A 17958-nucleotide genomic window follows, 5' to 3' on the forward strand; every position below is an offset into this window, starting at 1 on the left:
GAGTGCATTTTGTCTTTATTATGCCTGGAGGGCCATTCGTTTCAACCAGTTAAGAGGACAACTTGATCACCCAGGGTAAAGGCTTCTCGTAAGAGGCATTGTTCCTCCTTGGCTGACATAGGAAAAGACCCCCAGCTGCATGACTTAGAGCAAGGAAAACATCTATCTTTGTAGAATTCTGCAGACCAGAGTTTTGGCCTTAAGGTAGAGCAGGGCTGTGCTCTCTGGAATGACTTAGAGAAGAAACCTTCCTTGCTTATTTCTGTTCAATTCTGGTGGAGACTCACCATGGTTCTCGGTTCTCCATGGCTGGGGTAGATGCCTCACTCCAAACTCTGCCAGTCTTTCTGTGACCTGCTCATTCAGTGTGTCTCCTCCACATCTCTTTTCAGATCTATGGGATTAAGGGTCCATCCTGCATCAGTATTTTAATTATTAATCACATCTGCGATGGCTGTAGTTCCAAATAAGGCTGCATCTTCAGGTGTTGGGACTTAGGATCATAATCTACCTTTTAGGGGGCAAAATGAGACCCATAGAAATAGTTGCACCCTAAACTTCAGGAAAGGATATTTTTCAAAAATTGCTGCTGATTCTCTAAGTTAACTTTGTCCAAGCTTCTTGTAAATTTTATTTGTTGTTAGCAGGTGTTTTTTTGGACACAATAGTGAACCTCGTAGCATTTTCCTACATACATCATGTATTTTATTATATGCATCTTTTATTTCTCTGTTGTTTCCCTCTTTTTTTTTTTTCCGGAGCTGCCTTGTGCTTGCTAGGCAAGCGCTCTACCACTGAGCTAAATCCCCAACCCCGTTTCCCTCTTGTTCTTACATGTTTTTATCTTATTTTCAAAGGTGTACTTTTATTTACATGTGTGTATGTGTGTGTGTGTATGTGTGAGTGTGTGTGTGTATGTGTGTGTATGTTTGTGTGTGTATGTTTGTGTGTATGTGTGTGTGCGTGTATGTGTGCGTGTGTGTGTGCATGTGTGTGTATGTGTGTGTATGTGTGTATGTGTGTGTGCGTGTGTGTGTATGTGTGTGTGTGTGTATGTGTGCGTGTGTGTGTGTGTATGTTTGTGTGTGTATGTGCACACTCAGAAGAGGGCATCAGATACTGGAACTGAGTTATAGGCAAGGATTTGTGAGTCGCTGGACGTGCGTGCTGGGAACCAAACTCAGGATCTCTAGAAGGGCAACAGGTGCTTTTAACTGCTGAGCCCTCCCGTCAGCCGCATTAACTTACGTCTCATGGCAGAGTGAGCCTCATTAGAGTTGGTTACAGGGTCCTTGGTAAGGAATTATTTACAAGAGCACGGTGTCCTTACTGGCAGCTACACCATTAAAGGAAGAGAACATTTCTCCCAGCAGCTATTAACTATCTACAGATCCTCAGGGAGGTGTTGGTCCTGTGAACTCCTTCCTACTTGCTATGATTTCCTGCCGGTAGGTCCTAGGGGGAGGGTCATGGCAGGATATGAACAGGCTCAATCTTGTTTAGGTTTTACGTGGGTGATGTCAACCGCTGTAGAAGTGTGATGGTCAGACTATATTCTGTAGACAGCGGTCTACTTCGCTCCATTCGGTCTCCCAGCTCTTACATCCCTCCTGCCCTGTCTCCTGGGATGCTCCTGAGCCTTGGAAAGGTGATCCATTCTTGGCTGGGCACTGAGCAGTTCCTGGTTCTCAGCACTGTGACTCATCACGAGTCTTTGCAGTTATTACTGTCCACCGCAAAAATGGAGCTTCTCTGAGCAAAGCTGCCGGTAGCACTGATTTGTGGGTATAAACAGAATCAGTAGACAGCACTTTGACAGGCACAGCTTCTCCATTTAGCAAACAGTTGCAGTAACTTCCCCAGCCTATGACCTCTCCAGCTATGGGCTTCTGCACCGGTGTTTAGTGTCCCAGATATAGATTTCCTCCTATGGAGCAGGCCTTAGGTCCAACCAGACAGTAGTTGGTTATCTTCATTATTGACTTGCCACTATAACACAGGCTGCCCAAAGTTTTTGGGAGGCTTTGGCTTCCTGTAGTTTTCAGCAAAGTGAGCTCAAATGAGTACTTCCTTTTTGCCTATTAATAAAAAAATATGGTGAAATACACGTATCATAAAATCTATCACTTTAACAGTTTTTAAATGGAAAGTTGAGTGATAGGGAGTATGTTTGTAAGATTGTAAAACTATCACCATTACCCTCCGGATGTTACTTTGTATTTATCTGCACACAAATCACCAACATTTACAAGGGGCAGACTGTAGGAAGGGGGTGGATGATGGGCACATGGTCCTCAGGAATGGTCAGGTGCTAAGTAACTGGGTTGACCTGTGTTGGTTGGGAACTCAACTGTTGGCCACTACTCTGCTGCATTTATAATTATTCCTTTCTTTCTTGTCTTCTTAGGTTCTACCTTAAGATGTTTAAGGATTACCCCAAATCTAGGAAAGCTCTCATTCCATTCATCTTTTAAAGAACCCCAATTTTAAAGAGCAAAGTTTCTGTGGAGGAACTGCTCAGCTGCTGAAACTATAAACTGTAAACTATAACAGTGTCTTGCTCACATGTATATATGGTGATGTATGTGTTAAAAGGTCTCTTGTTATTCCAGTTGCTTGAGGCATGCAGGGTCATGCCTGCTTAGCCTATACTCCTTTCTGCCCAGGGAGCTCTAACCCAATTTCCTTTTGGAGCTTCACAGAGGCCATTTTATTCTTAGCTATACCATCTAGAAGCTTCTTGTTTCCCACGGTATGATCTGAAGAGGTAATTGTTTTCTTATTCCATGTCACTTTGGGGAAGTTCTGCAGTCAAAACCCTTTGGACTGACATAATGAATAATGAAATTATAGCAATTGCAGGAAAGTGGGTAGAACTGGAAATTATTATATTAAGCAACCTAATCCTGACTCAGAAAGACAAATACTGCATGTTTGTTTCATGTGCAGGTTCTAGATTTTAATATATATCTAACTGTTCATATGTGTGTGTTGGGGGTCATATAGTTCATTGATTTGGAAAGGAGATCATGAGAAGAGAAAATGGGTCTTGCTGGGAGGAAAAAAAGAGGGAAATAAAATTTGTGTGGCAGAGAGAGGCTACTGCAGGAGGAAGGGGAGCATCAGGAGAAATGTAGGAGAGAAGGGGAGGAGGATTGGCAAAAATAAAGCATGTATGAAAATGTCCATAATGAAACCAATTACTTTGTATGTTGGTTTTAAAAAACAACCAGCCAGCCAGTCAATAAACCATCCATCCAGGCAGTCAATCAACCAGCTGGCCAGCCAGCCAGCCGGCCAGCCAACCTACCAACCAACCAACTATCCAACCAACCAGCCAACCAACTAACCAACCAACCAACAAATCAACCAACCAACCAAACAGCCAGCCACCAACCAACCAACCAACAAATCAACCAACCAACCAAACAGCCAGCCACCAATCAACCAACAACCAACCAACCAACCAACCAGCTAACCAACCAACAAATCAACCAACCAACCAACCAACCAATCAACCAGCCACCAACCAATCAACCAACCAATCAACCAACCAACCAGCCAATCAACCAGCCACCAACCAACCAACCAATAAGACAAGCAAGCAAGCAAGCAAGCAAGCAAGCAAGCAAGCAAGCAAGCAACCAACCAACCAACCAACCAACCAACCAACCAAAATGAATGTCAGGGCTGAGGGCAGTGCTCAAAAAAGTAATTAAAAGATTTACATTTTTAAGTGCCATAGACCTAGAGCATGCATACATGAAAGCCTGGTCTCAGCTTTCTCTGCTTTAGTTAATTAGGAAGACATAAAAAAGGAGAGTTTTAATAATGAAATTCCCTTTTATTGACCCAAGTCCAAATGTACACAGTGTCTTAGTCAGTGAACACCAGATCTTCCAGTCTCACAATTAGAACTATCATAGTCATCCACAATACTGCTATGGACTTCCTTGATTGTCAGGTTTTACTGAACACAAAGAAAAAGATATAGCCATGAGTGGCTCCTAAGAGAATAAATAATTGTGTTGCAACAGACAGTGTAAACTCCTATCAGGAACACTTCTAAGTATGAGAAATTCATATGTAAGGCAGTAGACTGTTCAACTTGAAGAGATGTTTATGATGATGTAAACGTATCAGAAGCCCTGAGAAAGTTTCTTCTGGAATTTCTTCCTTATGATCCTTGAGATGTATCTTAGATGATCTGTAGTAGCTCGAGCATCAGACCTCAGGTCCCAATGGCACAAGTGGAGATCTGCAACATCTGCCCAGATGCTCATCGGAGCAGAAAGCGCCTTTCATTCCATTCAGACAGGGTTTCACACTTAGTTTTATTTTATTTTATCTTGAATTCCAAGCCTCAAATTGTAAAAATTAGGTTTTGGTTCTACATAAACCAAAACCCTGGCATTCTGCAGGGATGGAAGTGATTCTCCATCTTCCTGACACCGCGTTCCTCATGTTGTGGTGACTCCAAACCGTAAAAACGACTTTTGTTGATACTTCAGAATTATAAATTTTTTTTTACTGTTATGAGTCATAGAGTAAATCTCTGTGTTTTCCCATGGTATTAGGTAGTCCCTGGGAAAGTGTCATTTGACCCACAAAGGTGTCATGACCCACAGGTTGAGAAGACATGCTTTAAAAGATTGGAAGGAGAGAATTAAGAGATAGAAGATAATGGGAGGGTGAATATAATCAACTTACTATCACAAATAAGAAAATCTAGTGAGATGATGAATATAAGTCAGTGCTTCTCAATCTTCCTAATGCTGCGTCCCTTTAATCCAGTTCCTCATGTTATGGTGACCCCTACCCCAACTATAAAATTATTTTATTGCCTCTTCATAGCTGTAATTTGCTACTGTTATGAATTATAATGTAAATATCTGATATGTAGGATATATGATATGTGAGAGCCACAGGCTGAGAACTGCTGATATATGCTGACCTCAGCATCCCCAGCCTGGTTCCTGTGTGAGAACTTGGGACTGGGTAGCACATGAACACTTAAGGGTACAGTCTCTGGTGAAGGGATAGCTCCCCTAAAGAGGCTGGAATGTGGGTTCTGTAAGGAAGGGATTAAGCACTCTGAATCAGAATTGTTGAATTCTTATCTCCTCAGCCCCAGGTAGGTAGGTTCAACACCACTGGAAATATGCTTGAGAAACTGTGCTCCAGTTTTATCATTTGGTACAGAAATGGAGTGTTAGTTAACACCAGGATCCTGAGAGATTTGAAGTAGGATATGTAATGAAGATATGGATTGTAGTGTTACAAGCAGGTGCTTCTTATTGTTCATCAAATGCCTCTCAAGTCATGACTGCCATGAATAAAATAAAAAAAAAATCCAGATCTTCTGTAGCATCACAGTGTATCTATTGAGTGGTGTTCTCACCCCTTCCCTCCCTCTATCTTAATTTCTTGTCTTGCTGTTTTCTTTCTTGTTACCTTCCTTCATTTTGCCAATCTGAAATCAGGTGCTATGAATAGGAAATAAAGGATGACCAGCAGATTCTAAATTATAGTTGAGTTCCAGGAAGTACAAGAAAGGTGTGAGACAATAGGCCAAGGCCAGTTGTGTCCTCTTTTCAGTGATGCCTAGGAGGAAAAATACAGTGTCAAGAAGTTCTTACTAAAACAACTGTGACAAATCATCTTATATAGACAAAAGGTTTAATTTTGGCTCATAGCCCAGGAATAGCTTTGGGCCTGTAGCAGGCAGCACATTGTGGTGGGAGCATATAGTGGAACATAGGTGTTTACCTCCTGGCCAAAAGAGAGGGAGGCAGAGGGGAGGAGAGACAGCCAGAGGCACCAGAGTTCTACAGTCCCCCTTTGAGGGCATGCCTACCCTCCTCAGTGACCCAAAGACATCCCACTAGGCCTCAGCCTATAGAGTTCTTCCACCTCCCAGTGGTGCCAAACTGGGAACTCACCCTAAGGTGTAGGCCTTTGGGGAACTCCCAAGATGCAGACTAGGTAAGCTTTCACAAGAGTGGTGAATTCTCCTGAAAGCAGAGATTTCTGGGGGCTCTCTGTGATTGAAAACCACGTTCCTCCTATCTTTTATTTCAGAGCTGAAGATGAAGCTCAGTAGAGTGCTCACCTAGTATATGTGAGACCCTGGATTCTGCATGCAGCACAAGGTGTGCTTGCCCCAGCACTTGAGAGGTCCCAGAAGCGCAATGTCAACTTCTGCTACACAGGGAGGGATTTAGGGACCAGATTGAGATACATAAGACTTTGTATTAAAATGTTTTAAAACTAGATTTTTATTTTACTTACATGAAGATGGTCTAGGCAATCCTTTACATGTTAAAAATGCTCGATAAATGGCTTGGGCTGACAAAACTGCCTTTTAGCAATTGCATATTTTTGCCACAAGAGGGCACTATCTAGAATTTTATTCGGGTGACTTCTGATTTAGTCAATTTACCAATGTGTTTTATTTTAATCCCACAAAATCTTATTTGTACTTCAAATTAATTCAATTAACCACAAACTTTCATTTAAAGCTTTAAACTTTATTATTATTGGGTGTGTGAGTGCATCACAGACATTCTTAATTTAAATAAGTTATTTACCTATAATACGGATCTTCCCTTGACATTTGAGGGATTCTCAGTTATCTAAAGGCATTGTTTTAAAACTCAGTGTTCTTGTTGAAGGCCGATAAATAAATATATACATAATATACAAACTATATTATATATCATATCACATATAATTTATAATATATTCCATAAACATATTATTTTATAATATACAATGTTTATATGATTTATATTATAATATATTAGAGTAAATATATTATAATATATAATTATTATATACTACTTATATATCATATGTAATTATGTATAATATATGTTATATATGATATGTGATAGATGTTATTACATATCTATAACATATAATGCATATAATAAAAATATAACTACAATATACCATATATTATGTTAAATATATTACATAATATATTTAAAAATATATATGTGCATTTGCTAACATAATGTATAAAATATACATATATAAATATGAGCATGCAATAAAATAAAATTCTGAGTGTGTCCTCATTCCACAGACACGTTTCCTATTTATTTCGATTTTTCCTCAAAACAGAGTGCAAGAAAATCAAGTGACTGGAGTGGACGCTTCCTCTGAGTGATTCTTATTGAAACACCTTGCTGGTGGTTAACTGCCAAGATGCATTTTCTTGCTTTTGCCCAAGAAACCTTCACAGAGGGAATGTTCCCTGCTGACCTGGAACAAGTGTACTTGATTTGAGTTTGAGAGTCTAGGTTTAAAATGTGTAAGCTGATATTGGACATAGGCTTGTCACTTAACTTCATAGTATAGATGGAAACCTATGGCAGTAAAATGCTTCCCCAAGATGCCTAGCGAATCTGAGTATCATTTTGTCCGTTTGAGGACAGCAGTTTTTCACAGCAGGCTTCCACAGGAAGACCCAGCAGAACCTCATGGGTCTGACCCCACCCACACAGGAGTAACTTATTAAATTTTTACTCATCACACAAAAAATTAGTATTGGCTTCTGGAGACTGAAGCCAGGCTCCACCGAGCATGCTAAATGCACGTCAGTACCACCGAGCTATTCCCACAGCCCTGAGGATATTGTTGGGTTAGCCATGACCCTTGCTGTTAGGAGCCGCCCTGTGGGTTTATGAAGAATTCGCAAAGGAGAAAACTATCCGGACCCAGGTTCTGGGCCTGATTCACACACATATGCTCCTTTCGCGTGTCTGTGAGTCATCCGCTTTGCTCACTCCAGGAGGAGCAGTGGTACATTTGTCACAAATCTGTTTAACACTAAAGGGCCTTTCCTGCCTAAGTATAGCAGACATAGCCTCTACATTTGATGGGGAGAAACTTTCCGTTTAGGAACTCCCATCTCAGGGTTTACCTTCACAAAGAGCGGCCCACTGTCGAAAAGACAGATTGAGTTCCGAAGAGAAACATGCGACCAAACATTGATGGAGGCATCTTATACCCTTCCACGCACAGATAAGTAAGCCTATGATTTTACAAGTGCCTGGACTTCCTGTGGTTACCTTATAGCAGTCATCCTGACAAGCAAGCGAGCGGCTCTTGGCACAGCCATGAACCTGAGGAGTCATTTCTTCTCCGGCCTGACCTTTGGTTCTCCAACAGCCCGTGGCCAGGGGCGCAGGCCGGCTAATGAACAGGGTGGGAACGGTCGTGAAGTCAATCCTTCTGTAGCGGGCTGCCCAGCTGAGTTTATAGCAGGGGCACTATCTCGTGAGGAAACAAGAGAGGTGTGCAGCCAAGGGGTAGTATGGTGCTTGGATGATTTAGTGGCCCATCGCGTGGAGAGATTCTGAGGAAGATGTGTTTATTCTGCAAATAACAGAACAGTGATCTTATATGGTCTTATGTTATTTATATGATCTCTCGTCCCCCCCCCCCCCCCAACAAACTTAGTTTGGGGTAGGGGTAGTTGAAATAAATGACTGGGGAAGGTGACAATGTGCATCCAGCTGTGCTGTTCTTTTGTCCTGTGTACCATCTGAGCCTAGATGGAGGATAGCCACCCTTTCTCATTTGGCTGGGAGCTCGGAGGAGGATGGAAGAGGAAAAAAAAAAAAAAAGGAAGCACGTGGGGAGTTCTAAGAGAGGTTGTGGAGGAAGGCTGATGGGGAAACAAAGCTAAGGGCCCCGGGGAAGGAAGGCTCCCCTGGTTCCTCCCCTCTCTCTCAGATCACAAAAGTCTGACGCCTTCCAGATGCTCCCAGGAAAGAAATCCTCCCGAGGGGTTGAATGAGCCGTTCTTGCAGCTCCATTTTCATAAGAGGAGAAGGCACATTTGCTTAAACACAAACCATATGGATGTACCTCACAAGAAATAATGCAGATATGTTTCTGTCAGCTCACCTCATAAAGGTGGTGTTTGATCTGAACCTGTGGGAGAGGGATGAGACAACATGTGGTTTCAGTCATTCAATGCCATGAGGTAGGCAGGCAGAGGGTAACCTCCAGTTTAATCTGTGGATTTTACTTTCTTCTGTTAGAGAGCCTAGACCAAACCAAACCAAACCAAACCAAACCAAACCAAACCAAACCAAACTGCTGACCTTTTATAGAGATGTAGGTACCCCTCCCCCCGTATTGAATAGATAGCAAATACCAATTCAATTGCATTAACCTGTTAATTAATGCTTTTTTTTCATAATGAGCTGGGTTTTAGATACTATCTCATTAAAATGTTTTCTGTGATAATCTTAGTTACTGTTCGTCCCTCCCTCATTTTTCTTTTACTGAAATTTTTTTTCCCACAGTTATGGCTTCCACTCCCCCATCTACTCCAAGATCCTCCTATCCCCATCTGAGCCCCGCCTTTCTGTCTCTCCGTAGAACACAGGCTTCTAAAGAATAACAGTGAACTAAGATAAAACAAACAAACCAGAATAGGACGGAAATAACAGAGAAAAAGAGCCAATGAGAACCCCCCAAAACCACATAGAGACACAGAGACAAATGTCTGTATACACAGCAGTTCCATAAAAACGCAGAGCCAGAAGCCATAATATATACACAAAAGATCTGTAAGGTCAAAAATAATACCTTGAGAAAACATTTTGAGACAAGGATCCTTCCAAGATGCTGTTGAGGCCGGGCATGGGTCCTGCACTTAAAAACGGTTTGGTCACTAGTGAGACTCTGTTAAGGAAAACTAATTTTTCATTTGTGGGTGGTTGTCAATGGGAGATAACTTCACAGTTAGGGGTAAGGGTTCGTGTCCCATTCCTCTTTCATTGCCGGAACCCCATCTGGTGCAGACCTGTATATGCTGCCACAGCCTGTGAATCCGTGTGCGCATTGGTCTGCTGTGTTGAGGGGGATTTGTTTCCTTGGTGCCTTCTATCACCTCTCATTCTTCCACTCTTTCTGCCTCCCCTTCCACAGGGTTTCCCTGAGCTCTGAAGGGATGGATTTGATAAAGACATTCCATTTAGGATTGAATGTTCCAGGGGTTTTCACTCTCTGCACATTGTTTGACTGTGGATCTCTGCTCTGTATGGTTTCGTCTACTGTAGGAGGAAGCTTCTCTGATGCTGGCTGAGGAAGTGACTGATCTCTGAGTATAGCAGGATGTTGTGAGGGTCAATTTATTTATCTTTTATTCTCTTAGCAGAATGGTTTGGTTTTCCTCCAGATCCCCAACTTATCTGGTCTCAGATTCTTGGTCGTTTAAGCAGTGATGTGGATGAGGTCCAGCTCATGGCCACAAGTCCAACCATATATTGGTTGGTGACTTCTACAAGCTTTGTGACACAATGGCACTGGCACATCTTGCAGGCAGGTTATCATGGTAGATTGAAGAGTTTATAGCTGGGTTGGTGTTTGCCTTTCTCCTTTGGTAGGGTGCAGAGTGCCTTCCGGTCGCATGAACACTAGTCTGTAGGGGTAAAGGCTCTAGGCAGGCTCCAGCTTGACTTCTTCCTGTACAATGATTTGTGTGATGTTGTCTTCAGAAATAGGACCTGTCTTAGGGTTACTTTTCCTGTGATGAAACAGTGTAACCAAAGCAACCTGGGGACGAAAGGGTTTACTTGACTTAGATATCATCTCACTGTCAATCATCAAAGAAAGTTAGGACAGGAACTCAAACAGGGCAGGAACCTGGCAGCAGGAGCTGATGCAGAGGCCATGGGGGGATGCTGCTTATTTGCTTGCTCCTCATGGTTTGCTCAGCCTCTTTTCTTATAGAACTCAGGTGTGAATGGCTTCTTAGTAAGTGTGTGACCGTTTTCCTCTTACCTACCTAGCTCCTAAATAGTTGGGACTGGACTAATTTATTTATTTAACAAGCTTCAAGTGCACAACAACTGAGCAGTTACTACTATGTTTTAATCCTCTAAGTAATCTGGCTTCTTCCCAGCCCAAATCCCCAAGACACTTGCATTTAATGTCTTTCTCTGCTTGAGCTGTTTTTCATGGTCTCTCCTGGACTCTCTCCATGGCTGAATTTCCTACTTCCTCTCCCTCTTACCCACTCCCCTGGCTGGCAGGAAGTCCAGCCCTATTCTCTCCCCTGCTTAGTGATTGACTGTTAAACTCTCTTTATTGACATATCAGGGCACAATTGGGGAGCTGTATTTACACACGATTGAGACTGAAAATTCTAGAAATAAGGATTGTAACCAGATATAGGGGAGACAGAAATTGGCATTAAAATCTTCACACAGTGCACAGTAACTTTATGTCTACACCCAAGACCACCATCCTCGGGACACCACCACCCATGAAGGACTCTATGGCTTTTCTCCAGCCTTACACCCACCTGCCTTGCAGCAAGGCTAGGCCAGGTTCCAGCTTCCTGCCTTGGGTTGAGGCTAGGCCAAGTTCCATTCTCCACCCACAGGAACTTTCTTGAGTAGAAAATTCTTAAAATATATTGACTGATGCTTGCTAGCTAAGAGATTTAAAGGTTAATATGCTTAGCCAATAAGTTTGAATTGTAACATTGCTGATGTAACCTGTTCCCCTAAAAGGTCACCTTCTAGTCAGTCATCCCGACGCTCTGGAAAATAAACCTCTTATGTTTGCATGGAACTCTGTTCTCGTGTCTCACTTTTTGGGGGTGGTGGTGGTGGTGGTGATGGTGGTGGTTCTGCCAGTAGTTAAGCCTCACTTCTGGTCTTACACCAGCAATGGGCTTGGCCATCTTCCATCAAGCCTACAACCCAATCTTAAGGGGCCTCTCTTAATTGAGATCTTCTCCTCTCAGATGATTATAGCTTGCATCAAGTTTGTGGGAAACAGGCACTGGGGAGTCGGGGGTAAGTGGAGATGAAGTCCATGATGGTACCTGGGATTCAGACTCTGGAGTACAGCATCAGAACGTAGATCTAGCTTTATTGTTTATTACATGAGCTTCTTCTTTTTTTTTTTTTTTTTGGTTCTTTTTTTCGGAGCTGGGGACCGAACCCAGGGCCTTGTGCTTCCTAGGTAAGCGCTCTACCACTGAGCTAAATCCCCAGCCCCTACATGAGCTTCTTTATAGCTTTTTAGACCATTAGGGTATGTTTGTATATTCAAGGGCAAATCTGGGTGCAACAGATGTTGTTTAGTAGAATCTGACTCTCCTGTCCATGAGCCTGCAGGGGAGGGTCCAATCCCCTGTGGAGACAAGGGAAGCAGCCACCGCCCTGGCCTTGGGTCCTTTGTGTTGTCTCACCTGTATGCCGGGAGCCATGTCAGATCATACACTGTACAGTGGACCAAGACATCAAGGAGTCACAGTTGATTGTGGTGCCTCGCTCTCCATCCCACTTCTTTCTCCACATCTCCCACACAAGCTGACATATCTAGCACAGGGCCTTGCTCTTAGTTTGTGGAGAGCAACCAATAGCCTTAGCAATATAACTTGGTTGTTTGAGGATTCCCAAGGGATCCCTTTGGCCAACAGCCTTGACTAGATGTAACTTATTTCCAGAATGGGAAACTTCCTTTGGTGAGAAAAGATGTCCAGTTGGTATTCTGACCCCCTGTTATTTGGCAATTTAATTTAGATCACCTTCATACACGAATATATCTCAGGAAGTTTCTATAACATTAGGTTTCCTCAACTAGCCCTTAGCTTTTAGTTACTCCTCCCCATATCCCCTCTGTTACCTCCTCCTTTCCTCCCCATCCTTTTCCCTCATCCATCCATAGCCACCCCATTTTCTCTTCCTATGGAGATTCATCTCTCCCAACTAGTCCCTTACTGTGTACCTAAGCTCTGTGGTGATACAGATTGTAGCTTGCTAATTGAAAACTTAACAGTGAACACCTACGTATTAGCGAATACATACCATATTTGTCTTTCCATCTCTGGGTTACCTCCCTTAGGATGATACCCTCCTCCTTAACTCTATCCATTTATCTGCAAATTTCATGATTTTTATTCTTTTTTAAAATGACTGAGTAATATTCCATTATGTAAATGTACCACATTTTCTTTACCCATTCATCTGGTGATGGACATCTAGGCTGTTTTAAACTTCTGACTATTATGAAAGGAGCAGCAATAAATATGGTTGATCGCATGTCTCTGTAGTATGATGAGGCATCCTTTGGGTGTATGTTCAAGAGTGGTACAGATGGATCTTGAGGTAGATTGATTTCTATCTGCCCGAAGAGATGCCACACTAGTTTCTATAGTGGCTTACAAGTTTGTATTCTCACCAGCAGCAAATGCTTACACATCTGTGCCAACATGAGCTGTCATTCATTATACTGATCTTGGCTATTCTGACTTATGTAAAATGGAATCTCGGAGTACTTTGATTTGTATTTACCTGATGACTAAGGGCGCTGAGCATTTTTCTTTTCTTTTGTTTACAGTTCGGTCATTGCCCCCCTCCTCGTCTACGCTTCCACAGTTCCTTATCCCATGTCTCCAAGAGGATGTCCCCCACGCCCCAGTCCCCTGGCCAGGCCTCCCACTTTGTGGGGCCTCAAGTCTCTCGAGGGTTTAGGTGTGTCTTCTCTCACTGAGAGCCAGACCAGGCAGTCCTCTGCTGTCTATGTGTAGGGGCCTCAGAACAGCTTACATAGGCTGCCTGGTTGGTGGCTCAATGTCTGAGAGATCTCGGGGGTCTGGGTTAGTTGGGACTGCTGGTCTTCCCATTGGGTCCCCCTCCTCTTCAGCTTCTTCCAGCCTTTCCCTAATTCAACCACAGAGGTCCTTGACTTTAGTCCAAAGGTTGGGTGTACGTATCTGTCTCTGTCTGAGTCAGTTGCTTTTTTGGGCCTCTCAGAGGACAGCCATGCTAGGCTCCCATCTGTAAGCACATCATTGGAGCCTCCCTTTGAGATGGATCCCAAGTTGGGCCTGCACTGGACTGCCTTTCCCTCAATCTTTTCTCAATTTTGTCCCTGCAGTTCTTTTAGACAGGAACAATTCTGAGTCAGAATTTTTGACTATGGGATGGCAACCCCATTCTTCCACTTGATGTCCTGTCTTTCTACTGGAGGTGGACTCTATGAGTTTCCTCTCCACACTGTTGGGCATTTCATCTAAGGTCTTTCCCTTTGAGTCCTGGGAGTCTCTCACCTCCCAGGTCTCTGGTACTTTCCTCTTCTTTCCCCTCCTCTTCCCCCTGAGGTTGTATATTTCCATTCATTCTGCTGGCACCCAGGGCTTCTCTTCTGTCTCTCCCCATACCTGATCATGTTCCTCTTTTCCATTCCCCATCCCCTCTCCCACCCAGGTCCCTCTCTCCCTTTGCCTGCTCTAATTGTTTTCTTCTCCCTCCCAAATGGGATTGAGGTATCCTCACTTGGGCCCTTGTGCTTGTTAACTTTCTTGAGTACTGTGGATTGTATCCTAGGTATTCTGTTCATTATTGGCTAATATTCACATATTAGTGGGTACATATCATGCATGTCCTTTTGGGTCCGAGTTACCTCACTCAGGATGATATTTCCTAGTTCCATCCATTTGCCTGCAAAACTCATGATGTCCTTATTCTTAATAGCTGAATAGTATTCCATTGTGTAAATGAACCACATTTTCTGTATTCATTCATCAATTGTAAGACATCTGGGTTGTTTCCAGCTTCTGGCTATCATAGATAATGCTGCTATTAACATAATGGAGCATGTATCCCTGTGGTGTGGTGAGGCATCTTTTGGGTATATGTCCAAGAGTGGTATAGCTGGGTCTTCAGTTAGATTTCTTTCCAATTTTCTGAGGAACCTCCAGATTGATTTCTAGAGTGGTTGTACTACTTTGCAATCCCAGCTATAATAGAGAAGTGTTCTTCTTTCTCCACATCCTTGACAACATGTGCTGTCACCTGAGTTTTTGATCTTAGCCATCATGATTGGTGTAAGGTAGAATCTCTGAGTTGTTTTGTTTTGCATTTCCCTGATCACTAAAGACTTTGAACATTGCTTTAAGTGCTTCTCTGCCATTCCAGATCCCTCTGTTGTAAATTTTGTTTATCTCTGTATCACTTTTAAAGCAATTTAAAATGTAATCTTTGAGAATTGCATACATGCATACAATGTATTTTGACCAAGTCCCTTTTCACTTCTCCCTCCATTTCCCCTCTGGGTCCTTCCCAAGCATCTCTTTTCCAACATCATGTCTTTTTTTTTTTCATTTTTAAAAATAACCTCCTGAATCTGGTTAACACTGTGTGTGTGTGTGTGTGTGTGTGTGTGTGTGTGTGTGTGTGTGTGTGTCCGTGTGCTCCTGTGTGTTTGGGGTATCCACTGGAGTATGATAACCAACCAACTTTGTGAGCCCCTCACACATGTATGCAGGAATTTTGACTGGCTCAGTCTGCAAGATGCACAGTTGCTATGAGCTCATGAATATAATGACCATGTCATGTCCAGAGGACACCATGTCACATATCTCTTCCCATTCTTCAGCCCTTACATTATTTCTGCCTTCTCTTCTACAAAGTTCCCTGAGTTGTGTGTGTGTGTGTGCTGATGTGTGTATGTGTGTTGATATAGATGTGAGTGTGTTGATATTGATGTGTGTGTATTTGTGTATGTGTGTGTTGATATAGGTGTGTATTGATATAGATGAGTGTGTATATATGTGTTGATATAGATGTGTGTGTGTTGATTTAGACATGTGTGTTGATACAGATGTCCCATTTGGGGCTGAATACACCACAGTCACTTATTCTTGACACTTTGACAAGGTCCAAACTTCTCCACTAATTGTTGCCTTTGCAGAAAGAAGCTTCTTTGACTATGGTTGAGAGTAGTACAGACTTATGGGTATAAACATACACATTTAGAAAGCAGTTGACAACATGTTCATTTATCAAAACAATAATAGTCAGTCCCCTACTATGGCCCATGACTTTGCTAGCCATGGGTTTTTGGCCAGGTGGAAAAGGTCTCAAATTCAATCAAAGAGTAGTTTGGTACACCCATAACCATCATGGTACACCCTTAACAGTCATGGTACACCCATAACAGTCATACCACTTTTGCACCACTGAGCACTTTTTGTCTGGTAGGTTGATATTGTAAATATAAGGTCTAGTGCTAGTTAAAGCCAACCATGTGTTTTCTTCCCCCAGTAGTTTGTCTAGTTCCTTCTGGGACTGTGAAAATTGACTAACAGAAAGGAAGTTTCTAGTCAGTTACAGACTGATTTCTCTATGTCCTGCAATCAAAATGTATGATGTCCTCAGCAATATTGTCTTACCAGGTAGTTAGACTGAACAATCAAGAGGAATGGCAATATTCTGGAGCCCCTCAAAACCAGTAGCTCCCAGGGAAGTATCACAATGTATATAACACAATCATCCTGCTTCTACCTCCTAAGTGGTGATACTATAGGCATACACCACACTCCTGTCTTATGTGGTGCTGTGGAAGCAAACCTAGGGCTTTCTACATGCTAAGCAAGCACTCCACCAACTAAGGTACAACTCCAGATCTCAACTGTATTATTATTTTTCCAAATAACATTTTATTGATTATTTGGAAATTTCACATCATGCACCACAATGACACTCACTTCCCAGTCTTCACTGGTCTGCTCCCCTATCCTTATGACCCTCCAAAAGGAAGAAGAAGAAGAAAAAGAAGAATGAGGAGGAGGAGGAGGAGGAGGAGGAAGAGGAGGAGGAAGAGGAAGAGGAGGAAAGAGAAAGTTCAGTTGTGTTTCCCATAAACCCCTGGAGTATGGTCAAACTCCCAGTGGCCAGCCTCTTAAATACAATGAGACCTTTGCCACCCTCACTCCTACCAGGAGCCATTAATTGTGGATGGCCATGCTTCGGCATCCTTGTCACAGTTTTAAAGACCAACTGTATTATTAATGGCTTATTTAAAAATACATTGGGGGGGTTAGGGATTTAGCTCAGTGGTAGAGCGCTTGCCTAGGAAGCGCAAGGCCCTGGGTTCGGTCCCCAGCTCCGAAAAAAAGAACCAAAAAAAAAAAAATACATTGGGAACAAAAGTGGAAAATTCTCAGATGTGTTAAAGCTGTCTAGAGCATACAGAGACAGAGCTTGTGTGGTTTTCTTCACAGTATTTTCTGACTTAAAGGTGACTCACGATGAAAGATAAGTGAGGAGATGATTTGTGAGACCGTGTTTCAAAAGAGTGTACTATGAACTGGGTGCGTGCACAGAATCCCAGCAGTTGAGAGGAGGAGGAGGCAGGAGGACTTGTCCTGTCCTGACTTCCTTCAGTGATGGACACACAATGCAGAAGTGTAAGTCAAACGAACCCTTTCCTCTCCAACTGGCTTTTTAACCTGGTGCTTCATCACAGCTGTAGTAACCCTGACTAAGAGGGACCATAGAAATACTCTCTGAATTGAATAACAGAGTCATCACATTTGCAGAGTGATTTTGGTTCTTTTGCTCCAACTCATTTATTTCAGCTGGCTTGTTGCGAAATACAACTTCCCAGGTCACCAGTTATTTCCTATTTTTAAAAACTACTTTTTTATTGGTGGGGATGAAGCCATGGTAAATGTGGGAGTTGGTTCTCTCCTGCTTTGTGGACCCTTGAAACCGAACTCAGGTCGTCAGGTGTGGCAGCAAATGACCAGCATTACTTGCTAAGTCATCTTGTCAGCCCTTGTCACCTGTTTTGGTGTGTCAACTTTTCTGCACCAATGGGGAGAAGGACCTCCTCTTCTTCCCTTGGGCTGTGCCTCCAGGTGGGAAGCGCTGCCTTTCGGCTGAGTGTCTTCAGACCCACAGAACACACAGTCACACAACCGGAGTCCAAAGATCGTTTCCTTATGAGCAAAACAGAAACTCAGAGTTTTGGAAAACCTCAGACAAAGGATGTATTCTGTCCTTATGTTAGGAGGATAAAGTGTGTAGAAGACCAGCAATGAATCTAACAATGGTAAATGGCAGAAGGTTGTTTGATCTGCTTCATTTCCCTGATAACATTTGGCCATGTAGTCATCAGGGCCTCGTTCTGATA

General features: G+C 42.8%; 1 protein-coding gene and 1 long non-coding RNA gene across 2 annotated transcripts in view; one reads left to right on the forward strand and one right to left on the reverse strand.

Annotated features, from left to right (window-relative positions):
- The window catches only part of Srd5a2 (steroid 5 alpha-reductase 2), a 39500-nt gene extending 32436 nt beyond the window's left edge, over positions 1-7064 (forward strand). Inside the window, exon 5 of the mRNA NM_022711.5 lies at positions 2408-7064. Coding sequence (NP_073202.1) covers positions 2408-2474 — 67 coding nt within the window. The 3' untranslated portion in view covers positions 2475-7064. The remainder of the gene's footprint in view (positions 1-2407) is intronic.
- On the reverse strand, positions 5361-8385 carry LOC134479328 (uncharacterized). The gene is made up of 2 exons (XR_010052495.1): positions 8079-8385; positions 5361-5604 (listed from the first exon to the last, which is right to left on the reverse strand). It is a non-coding gene; the product is annotated as an uncharacterized LOC134479328 (long non-coding RNA).
- Between the last annotated feature and the right edge of the window lie 9573 nt (positions 8386-17958).

Source organism: Rattus norvegicus, chromosome 6 (genome assembly GCF_036323735.1).
Source record: "Rattus norvegicus strain BN/NHsdMcwi chromosome 6, GRCr8, whole genome shotgun sequence".
Classification (NCBI taxonomy): Eukaryota; Metazoa; Chordata; class Mammalia; order Rodentia; family Muridae; genus Rattus; species Rattus norvegicus.